This window comes from Pongo abelii, chromosome 9, assembly GCF_028885655.2.
Source record: "Pongo abelii isolate AG06213 chromosome 9, NHGRI_mPonAbe1-v2.0_pri, whole genome shotgun sequence".
In the NCBI taxonomy this organism is placed as follows: domain Eukaryota; kingdom Metazoa; phylum Chordata; class Mammalia; order Primates; family Hominidae; genus Pongo; species Pongo abelii.
The window spans coordinates 15,762,625-15,774,449 of NC_071994.2; the positions used below are offsets into that span (position 1 = coordinate 15,762,625).

Here is an 11,825-nt window from a genome sequence, read left to right on the forward strand (position 1 = left end):
AATCAGTTTAACAAACAAGAAGGCCTGCTAAAATTTTGATTTGGGTTACATTGAATGTATAGATTAATTTGGGCAGAACTGAAATCTTAACAATACTGAGGCTTTCAATTTGTGAATATAATCTATGTATGTCTTGATTTATTTATGACATTTATTTTCTGTATTTCTGACTTTATTTTCTGTTAATTTTTTGTTCTTGTTTTTATTTTTTGGCATTTTTCTATGTTCATGAGGTATTTTGGTCTATATGTACTTTCATTTTTTTTTTTTTTTTTTTTTTTTTTGTGACAGAGTCTCTCTGTCACCCAGGCTGGCATGGTTTCAGCTCACTGCAACCTCTGCCTCCTCGGTTCAAGAGATTCTCATGCCTCAGCCTCCCAAGTAGTTGAGATTACAGGTACCCACCATGATGCCTGGCTAATTTTTGTATTTTTAGTAGAGATGGGGTTTCACCATGTCCAGGCTTCACCAGCCTGGACAAGGCTGGTCTCAAACTCCTGACCTCAGAAGATCCGCCCACCTCGGCCTCCCAAACTGCTGGGATTATAGGCATGAGCCACCGTGTCCAGCCAAGAAACCAGTTTTTAATATCAAGAAAAACAACTAAGAATTGTTTTTTTTAAAAAGATAAAATTGACAAAACTTTAGATTAAGAAAAAAAGATAGAATACTTTATTAAATAAAATTAGAAACCAAAGAAGAGACATTATAACTGATGCCACGAAAATACAAAGGATTGTAAGAGAATATCATAAACTTTTTATATGCTAAAAATTTGGATAACCTAGAAGAAATGGACAAATTCCTAGAAACACACATCTATCAAGACTGAATCATGAATAAATAGAAAATATGAAATGGCTAATAACACATAAGGAGATTAAATCAGTAATCAAAAACCTTCCAACAAGGAAGAGTCCAGGACCTGATAACTTCCCTAGTAAATTTTACCAAACATTTTCTATTTTATTATTTTTAAAAATTAAGAAAACCTTATTGATATATAATTGTTATACATATTTTGGGGGTACATGTGATATTTTGATACCTGCATACAATGTGTAATAATCAAAATTAGGGTAATTGGGATATCCATCTCTTCAAACATTTGTCTTTTCTTTGTGCTGGGAATATTACACATCTTCTCTTCTAGCTATTGTGAAATATAAAATAAATAAAATAAATTATTTGTAACTATAATATTTATATTATAAATATACTTTACTATTGAATACTAGAACTTATTTCCTCTACAGAATGGTGTTTTAATACCGCTTCACCAAGTTCGTTCTTTCACCCCCATTCCCCTTCCAGACTCTGGTAACCACCATTCTACTCTCTACCTCCACAAAATGCACTTTTTTAAAAAAGTTTTTCTTATTTATTTATTTTATTTCAATAGGACTGGGGGGAACAGGTGGTGTTTGGTTACATGGATAAATTCTTTTTTTTTTAAAATTTTTTTGAGACAGGGTCTTCTTCTGTCGCACAGGCTGTAGTACAGTGGCGCAATCTTGGCTCACTGCAAACTCCTCCTCTTGGATTCAAGTGATTCTCGTGCTTCAGCCTCCCAGTAGCTGGAATTACAGGCGGGTGCCACCACACCCGGCTCATTTGTGTATTTTTGGTAGAGACGGGGTTTCACAAGGTTGGCCAGGGTGGTCTGGAACTCCTGACCTCAGGTGATCCACCTGCCTCTTCCTCCCAAAGTGCTGGGATTACAAGTGTGAACGACAGTGCCTGGGCCACATGAGACTTTGGTGCACTCATCACTTGAGCAGTGTACACTGTACCCAATGTGTAGTCTTTTACTCCTCACTCCCCTTCCACCCTCCCCAGTAACATGTTGTCCAGGCTGGTCTTGAACTCCTGGGCCCAAGCAGTCTTTCTACCTTGGCCTCCCAAAGTGCTGGGATTACAGGTGTGAGCCACCACACTTGGCCACTAAACATGCTTTCATACTGATGTCTCCAACACTAATCCATTATCACATGCTTCATATTTACCTTACCACCTTGGTTGCTTGTAAGCTCCTATTCCGACATTGAGAAATCTTTAATGTAGTTTTGAATACAGTTGTGCTTACAGCTACCATTTTGATTTTTTTCTTTTTTCTTTTTTTTTTTTTGAGATGGAGTCTCACTTTTTCACTCAGGCTGGAGTGCAGTGGTACAATCTCAGCTCACTGCTACCTCCGCCTCCCAGGTTCAAGCGATTCTCCTGCCTCAGCCTCCAAAGTAGCTGGGTTTACAGGTGCACGCCACCATGCCCAGCTAATTTTTGTATTTTCAGTAGAGACGGGGTTTTACTATGTTGGCCAGGGGTAGTCTCAAACTCCGGAGCTTCAGTGATCCACTCGCCTCAGCCTCTCAAAGTGTTGGGATTACAGGAGTGAGCCACTGTGTGTGGCTCATTTTGCTTTTATTTGAAATTTTTTTCCCATTTATTTTTTGCTTCCTTTTATTATTTTTCTGCCTTCTTTGGGATAATTCAATATTTTTAGTTTTTTTATTTTATTTCATTTATTGTCTTATTATCTGTATCTTGCAGTTTTATTCTTTAGTGATTACTCTAGGGCTTACAATATGCATCTTTAACTCATATCAGATGGACTTCATATGATATCACTTCATGTTGAATATAAATCTTACAACAGTATATTTATTTTCCCACTCTTTTTTTGCCATACATTTTACTTTTATATTTAAATTTTTTTTGTGATAAAAAATCTTTTGATAAATAACTGATGTGGCTTCTGTTGTCTTGACTTGACCCTGATTGGTAAAGTATTTGGTAACAGAAGTGATAGCAAAAAGCAGACTCTCAAAGATGAGATTCTGAGATGACTTGAAATGTCCTTGGTCATGAACATCATGCTGAATTCCTTATCCACGGTAAATCAGATTCTGGCAATCCATGGCATACACAGGCATTATAACTAACCAAATTGTCACATGTTATTGACTGTGACAATTTTCTTAGTGAAGCAAGTGCCTTGAATCATGAGGTGACTCCTGCACTTGACTTTGTCAGCACTACAGGGACTGTGGAGGAGGGGTGGCTACTCCTAACTACATTAAATAAATTACACTAAAGAAATGACAAGTGGTTTATATGCTCAGCTCAAGGTGAAGTCTGGGAACCAGAGAGCTTTTTCTTTTTTTCTGTTTAAGACTCTCACTTTGTCATCCAGGCTGGAGTCTGGTGGCACGATCTCAGCTCACTGCAGCTTCTGCTTCCCAGGCTGAAGTGGTTCTTGTGCCTCATCCTCCTGAGTAGCTGGGATTACAGGCATGTGCCACCACGAACTGGCAAATTTTTGTGTTTTTAGTAGAGACAAGGTTTCACCATGTTGTCCAGGCTGGTCTCAAACTCTTGACCTCAAATGATCCACCTGCCTCGGCCTCCCAAAATGCTGTGATTATTGGTGTGAGCCACCATGCCTGGCCCCAGAGAGCTTTTATGCAAGTCTTCAGCTACTTATTTATTTCTTATTGCCATAGGGCTGACCTCATAGAAGTCAGATACATAATTTAATTGTGAATGCCCTGAATTACATCAGGAATTGAGTTCAAAGTTTTTCTGTGTCTCTGTTGTGAAAAGTAGAGTATTGATTGGAGTGGGAATATAAGGTAGCACTTAAAGGGATTGCTTCCATTTTACCTTAACATATAATTTGTGTTATAATATTTATATTGACTTTTTATTAGGTTAAGAAAGAATGCTTCTTTTCTTTATTTATTTATGAGTTTTGGCCATAAATTGGTGTTGAACATTATCAAATGCTTTTCTATATTTACTGAGGTAATCACATTTTTCTTTAATCTCTAAGAAATATGTTAGCAGATTCTTTTTGCTTGTGAACATGAAAGGCAGAGACAATTGTACTTAGTTCATGAACACTGCCACTATTGGTTCAGGAAAGAATTTACCTTTGTATAATGATGTATCACCTTTTATCCCGATTTCCCACTCTCTTTCCCTGGAACTCAGAAACCATTAAGGGAAGTTCGTAATGAAAAATTAAATTTCCAGCCACCACAACTGAATGGAAGCTTGAAATAGAAATCAAGTTATTTAAAATTTTAAAATGTTATATTTCTTGCATATCTAGGTTGTGGGACAAGATTAGTATCAGATACAGAAAGAATTCCAGTTTCAATAAGAAGAACTCCAGATCCTTATAAAAAGTATTAAGTGAACAGCCAAAAACATAATTGCAGAAACGTGTAAAATAATCATTTTTCACTTTTTTCCAAGCTTTATGTATGTATATGCATAGCTTAAAGTAGCTTAATGTGTTTTTGTCATTTGTAGAAACTCACAGGCTACAGAGTGTGTCAAGTATGTGACAACATTCAATCTTCGAGCTATTTATTCAGCAACATATTGTTGAAGTCTTAGTATGTTTTAGCTGCTGTGACAGTAAATAAAACATAATCCCTGCTCCTGGGGAAGTCACTGCCGAGTAAGAGAAAGAGACAAGAAAATAGGAAGTTTCAAAATAGAGTCCTGAGTGCAATGCTAACCCTAAGCACAGAGTACCAAGGAAATGCGGTAGGGTGGCCAGTGAGCTTGGGGTTCAAGAAGGGGCAAGGTAATGACCTTGCCCATCATAAGGATCATTTAGGATACATTTACCTTATGAAAATTATACAGAAAGTCAATCCCAAACTCCATTGTGTTTCAGATACACCCCACAACTTCCTTTACTGTAACAGGAGCAGAAAGGTAATGATAATGTCTGCGTGCACTTGGCTTAATTTTTCTTTAAAATTGGACTGCAAAATCATATACACATTTGCTAACAATTTTCCCTCTCTTTTCTGAATCATAAAGGCTCTGTTTAAATTATTAATATTTATGTCAACTAAATGCAGATAAGAAGCTTTACTATATATAATATGCATTTGCTAGGTATATATATATAATTTTATGTATTACTTATGAAAATAAAACAAATACTTAGCAATCACTAAATAAATATATTCAATTCAGCAGGCAACATTTTCAGAACTTGGAGTCCATGGAAGAAAAATCATGATACAAAATCGTGGTGGTGAAGAGGAGGGAGCTCTGGTTTATTTTCAATTAGAAGGTGTGAATCTCTCCCTGACCAGAAGCTTATCAGTTACTTACTAACATAAATAGAAAAATTAATTATTACTAAGTATAGTTGGTTTGACAATATATTTGAATATATGAATATGACTTCATGGGAAAAATAAGAAATATAAGATATCTTCGGTGATGAAGAGCTGAGGATTTTTTTTTCTATTTTCTATCAGAAGGCACAAGACTTCCCTTCAGTCTCCTCATGGCTGACTTCATGTCCTGGTTCCTCAGGGTGTAGATCAAGGGGTTGAGCAGAGGGGAGATGACAGTGAAGGTGACAGAGATGGCCTTATCTGTGGGGAGGGCAGTGAAGGGCCGGGCATAGACATAGATGCAGGGCACGAAATGCAGGGTCACCACAGTGATGTGGGAGGTGCAGGTGGAGATGGCTTTCCTCCTGCCCTCTCCTGCCTGAGACTTGAGTAATGATAACATGACCATGTAGGACACCAGGAGCAGGAAAAACCACAGTGTGGTGAGCAGTCCATTGTTGGAAATCATTAGTAGTTCAAGTATGAAAATGTCTGTATGGGCCAGTTTGAGCACCTGGGGGACATCACAGTAGAAAGTGTCAAGAACATTGGGTCCACAGAAAGGGAGTGGGAGCAACAGGGAAATCTGCATGATGGAGTGGACAAAGCCCCCCAACCAGGCTGCCACTGTGAGCCCAATGCAACGGTCTCTACTCATGATAGTCGCATAGTGCAGCGGCTTGGAGATGGCCACATATCGATCCAATGCCATCACTGACAGAGAAAATACATCCACCCCTCCAATAAGGTGGAAGAGAAACATCTGAGTGAAGCAATGATTGAAGGAGATGGTCTTTCTTTCAGACAGAAGATCCGCCAGAACCTTGGGCGCTGTGATGAAAGAGAAGCAGATATCTGCAATAGATAAATTACGGAGCAAAAAATACATGGGCGTGTGAAGGCGAGATTCACAGGTGACAGTGACCATGATGAGGAGGTTTCCCAGCAGAGTTGTGACATACACCAAGAGTAGGAAAAGAAATAAGACTAAGCTCGCTTCCCAATTCTGGGTCAGGCCAAGGAAAATAAATTCTTTTACCCTGGTGCAGTTTTTCACCTCCATTGAATCATCCTCTTTATTCTCTTTGGTTTTAAACCATGTCATGTGAAAGCACTGGGATATTTATTTTGTTGTCTTTCTAAACACCTAGAATGCGGTGCAGAAACTTCCCACGTGGTTGTAGTTTTTGCAATTTGTTGCATTGTTCACGTTTTTCAGATTACAGTTAGTTTGGTGATAAAATCAAATTATCATATGCAAAGTCATTCAATAATTCTTCTCCTATAGAACTATTTTGGGAATGAAAATATGTTAAGTAGTGACATAGTGTATTTTAAAAAATCAATTACCCATGTTTAATTTGATGTTTTTGGTACAAAACTCCCAATGTAATAAATCTTTCCTCTCTTTATTCTGCTTTAAGGAAATCTTTTCATCTCTTCTTGTCACTTATACTGCTTTGGAGGTCAAACGTTCTGGCTTTCTCAAAAGACAGAAGTGAAAGTACCAGGTTTTTCTTTTTTTTATGTTGTGGCTGCTCCTGGTTTATGGTCAATATTATTATTATCAGTTATTTTTTTTGCCCTGTACAGGAATAAATTTTGATAGGAACCAAAAGTTTTGAAAATCTGAAAGGTGATTTATTTTTTTTTCTCCAAAGGAAGAATTTCGCTGCTGAGAGAGGCACTGGGATGTAGTGAAGAGAGCTCTGGATTGGGGAGATTGGAGCATTAGTTCTATGTGGTCCTTATTCTGCCATCAACTAGCTGAATGACATGGGCTCTGACCCCTGCACTCTGCCCTGTGTCAGATGGATTCTGCGTGGGTAATACCAGTTTGAGTCAGCAGAGAGGAGTAGGCATCTGAGTCGAGGGAAAGATTCAGTTGAGAGAATACAAGATTGAGTGAGGCAACATAGGGAGACTCTATCACTACAAAAAATAAAAAAATTAGCCATGCGTGGTGGCACACACCTGTGGTCCCAGCTACTTAGGAAGCTGAAGTGGGAGGATCACTTGAGCCCCAGAAGTCCAGCCTGCAGTGAGCCATGATTGCACCCTGCACTCCAGCCTGGGTGACAGAGTGAGACCCTGTCTCAGAAAAGAGAAAAGTAGACTGAGTGAGGGTACAGACCCTGGGGTCTGACTGTTGATGCCCAATTTCAGGCTTTGTCGAGAGGTCTAACCTCCTGTCCTGTTTTTCCTTCGCCTTTTCTGTCTTCACCAACAGTAGATCCTGTCTTCACCTACCGCATGTGGCTGGGAGAAAATCAGCTGGAGAGCCTTGACGTCCCTGCAATCTCCATACCCCAAGAGTAAATGTGTCTTGTGAATTATTCTCTTATGTATTCCTATAAAGAAGATTTCTTAAAAAAATTTCTCCCCACAGATAAAGAAACGATCTTCAGAAAGGTAGACTCATTTTCTCAAACTCACAGCAGTAGTAAGTCTGGAACTGAACTTCAGATGTGATTCTGTTTACCTCCAAAGCTTACAACATTACATGTGTTACAACATATGATCATTGTTTAAGCATTCACTTGATCAGTTGTTTCTTCCCATTTACTTTAGGGTAAAGGCAGCAGAAAAACAGTCTCAGATGCACTGTTTAAAAAATTATAAAATTTTAAGGTAAGTTTGGATCAGCATAGGTTCAGCCCAATATTCCACACCTCTGCAGCACCTCCGATAAGACTGTGCTGCAGAAATTGATGTCATTAAAATGGAACATGACTCCTTAATGCTGGATTTGATTACATTCCTGACCTTCCTTTTATTAGGCCAGTGAGAAGGCTTTCGTTTAGCCAATGAATCCTTCAGTCCTTCGGCACACATTTTGTAATCCCTGTAGTGTGGCTGGGATTCTGCTAGTAATAGCAATATTCACATGACCACAGCAAAGTTCTTACTCTGGAGCAATTTTTGCTCTGATGGAAAATATAAACATGTAAGTGCATAATCACACATGGGAGATGATGCTGGTACCAATATAGTGCTGTGGAAGCACAGCAGTGCTCTAGCTGAGACTAGTGCGGGAAGCCTTCCTAGAGGAGAGAAAGTTTTCCCTCAATTTGGATGAATTTCCAGGAAACAGAAATAGGATATATCATGCAAAGGAAACAGCCTGTAAAACGTCAGTCAGTGGTGAAGATGACATGCTTATACAGAGAACATTGGAAAATGCAGTGTGGTTAGTACAGAGGGAGGAAGTGTGGAATGGAAGGAGATTTTTCTTAGTAACAGAAACCTCATTGACAAAAGATTTATTATTACATTCAATGGTGCCTAGGTATTGTTTGGTTGGTGAATGAATGGTTTAAGCCTGCTGAGCTTCTTGTTCTCCTAATCAGGATAGGAAAGCCTGAAATGTTCGTCCATGGTAGGTGGGGACAATGTCCTTTGATTTCTTTTTTTTTTTTTTTTGAGACGGAGTCTCACTCTGTCACCCAGGCTGGAGTGCAGTGGCGCTATCTCGGCTCACTGCAAACTCCACCTCCCGGGTTCACGCCATTCTCCTGCCTCAGCCTCCCTAGTAGCTGGGACTACAGGTGAACGCCACCACACCCGGCTAATTTTTTTTTGTATTTTTAGTAGAGATGGGGTTTCACTGCGTTAGCCAGGATGGTCTCGATCTCCTGACCTCGTGATCCGCCCGCCTCGGCCTCCCAAAGTGCTGAGATTACTGGCGTGAGCCACCGCGCCCGGCCCCTTGGACTTCTTTACTCTCAACTCTGATCCATGAACTTCTAGTATTACATGGAGTGGGGTGTTCTGGAAAGTGGTGATGAAAGGTTATGGATCTTGCTTGAGTGTTGGGGTGAGAAAAAGACAGTGACCTCCCCTTCTGGGAGGCAGCGGATACTGTATCATCACACTTTCTTCTGCTCTATCCCTCTTTGGATCAAAGCTTAGAAGGTGGAGGGATCACACAGCAATGAGAGACATTGTCATCTTTAGAATAACACCTATGTTTATAGGCCGTCATTGGTCATTTGGAATAAATTTTATAATTATTATTACTCACGCCACCTTATACATAGCCGGTGGACATTTATTGCAATCTTCAAATGTATACAAATAAGTTGGGCCACATTTCTAAAGTATTTACAGACCAACAGAAATGGAAGATTTATGCAAATAAGTGAACATGACACACAATAAAAAGTGAGATGTGTTGTAAGAGAAGATTTAGGTGGCACAGCACCTATGGTAGGAAATATGATCACTTCTGTCAGTAACAAAATCCATTATTTGAGTCCTTTGTATATATGAAGTGGTATAAAAACTTGACTTATTTAATTGTCACCACCACCCATTAGGTAAGTCTGCACTAGTGTAAATCTTGTCTTTCATATGGAATATAGCATGAATCTTTGTTGGGTGAAGAAAGAATGTATGAAATGGAAGGTATGGAAACAGGATGGAAGACACAATATTTCATTTTTTCCCCAAGTTCAGTCATTATAGGTTGAAACTTTGTATCAGAAAAGCATTTGAAAAAGTCTTTCCGAAGGTAAGCATTTGGCAGAAAGCAGCTCTGGAAACCCTTTTGCATTGACCTTAGGCTGAGGTGGCCTCACACATAAGCAACTCAAAGGGTCACAGTGAATGCATGATGCCTCCTCTCACACCAAATGGATCACATTTCCAGCATCTCCCTTAACACAATATCAGTTTTTCCAATATTTAACACCCAACTTTGTTGTTTCTGTCATTGAGATGATTATTTTAACTCTGAAGCATTTGATATACCTGAAAAATATTCAAAGTAAAGTTAGTCATACATAATCAATAAAAACATCTCAATTTCACTATGCAAAACCTTAACCTTAGCTAGAAGTTTGTCTTTACCTAGTTCCTTTGATCCCAAAACTCCAACTACAAATTGGATGCTATTAGGTATAGTGCATAACAGAAGACTACTGACATTAATTCTTGAAAATCTTGTCTAAAGGTTAAGCCCTTTGCAATGCTAAATATCTCAGTGTCTTTGCTCTGCTTTTGGAGAGAAAAGTCAGACTCAATCACATCTTTAAAAGTTTTTCCATTGTGTCCTTGACTTATGTTCAAACCTCTGAGGCTCATGCTGAATTTATGAATTGGAAAGAGAATGTTATTGGACAACAGAGAAGTCAAGTGGCTGATTTTGCTGTTGGTAATGGAGTTTCAATGGGAGTTATTAAAATGTTACCAAAGCATGCCATGTATACACAGACACATATGGGTACATTTTGGTTGGTGTCCAAATTCTCTAGAGGCAATAGAGGAAACCTATCTCCTTAACCATAGTTCAATAAGAACTTTGTTAATACACGTCAAGTGCTATGCCAGAGAGACTTTGAGTCCAATTTTCACAGCTTGCAAGGCTCAGAGGACATCATCTACCTGTGGGTTGCAATTAGGTTGCCAAAAACCTAGGAGAACTGGACCTAAAGTAATTTGCTTCCAGTCCAGTTTCTAATTAAACACAGAATGAATATAGCCCCATGATGCATTTTTTTGTTTTACACACACACACACACACTTACTTACTGTCCATCTCATTTGAGTATGACCATGATGTTTTAATAAATGTCCATATAAACAGAAACAACTTAAGTGATATTTGGGGAATATACATTTTCCTGTTTCCAACCCTACTTATGTGGACTCTTTCAGTTGGGAGACAGATGGGTCAGTGTAAGATAATAAAACTGTTCACATAAACGCAATACTTATTTTTAGCCTAACTCAATTTATTGAAAGGTTTGGTTTTCTATAGAATCCACCTCCACTCTTTCCAGAATGACAATGAGTTTGAACTTATTTGTGTTTCATTACATTAAACTAGTCTACAAAGAACAGCATGAGACTGAACATGCATGTTGAGATGGATAATGCTTGGTGTGTGTTTTTTTTTTTTTTTTGCCTTTTTCTGGGCCTCACTAACCTGGTTCTGGAGTAGCAGACTGAATGGACCTTTGTTTCCATCCTCTTCTGTCTCAGTCATCAACGTCTGACTTGAGTGAGAAGCAGCAGATACAAGGAAAGGAAGAGAATCAATTAATAAAAAGAACAAGAATGTATTTTACCTACAAGCTTTATGATGAATTGTGTTACATGTGTGGAGACTCCTGATTCAGACGTATTAAATAGGCAATGAGTCTGAGGGGAGTTGATGCCTTTCAGTGAAGGTGAGAAGGATGAATTGGATCCAGACAAATCTGAATCTGTTTTGGAATTTTAGTACTGGGGAATAGAGCTTTAAGATTTTAAATTTAATTGGAAAAAAGAATTAATATGTGAATAGGATGCAGTAATGGCATTTATGTGACGCAGGGACTTAGTGATTATATAAGCTCTCTGGCATCTGTGATTTATATCAAATACACAGAAAAGTGTAAAAACCTGTTTAGACCACAATTACTTCTCGAGAGTCTATTTTATACCCAAGGAACTGAAAGTACAGCAGTGAATAAAATAGACCAAAATCCTGTCCTCATGGAGCTACTATTCTAGTGGGATAGCCCAGGTAATAAATAAAGTAAATCAGTAAAATGTATAGAGTATGTTGGTGGTAAACAGAACAAAAACCACTAGGTAGGCAGTGAGATAGGTGCAATGGATAGGAACTGCGTTTTACCCAAGGGTATTAAGGTGAGAGGCAGCATGTTTTTGGAACATCAAAAAGACCAGTGC

At 38.6% G+C, this 11,825-nt stretch overlaps 1 protein-coding gene across 1 annotated transcript; it reads right to left on the minus strand.

Annotated features, from left to right (window-relative positions):
- Window positions 1-5,274: 5,274 nt before the first annotated feature.
- LOC100433680 (olfactory receptor 4D10) lies at window positions 5,275-6,210 on the minus strand. Its single transcript, XM_002821739.4, has one exon. The coding sequence runs from the start codon at window positions 6,208-6,210 to the stop codon at window positions 5,275-5,277; it is 936 nt and encodes a 311-aa protein (XP_002821785.2).
- Between the last annotated feature and the right edge of the window lie 5,615 nt (window positions 6,211-11,825).

Excerpts from the sequence above, each read along its gene's own strand:
- LOC100433680 (XM_002821739.4), bottom strand. The coding sequence starts at position 6,210 with ATGGAGGTGAAAAACTGCACCAGGGTAAAAGAATTTATTTTCCTTGGC.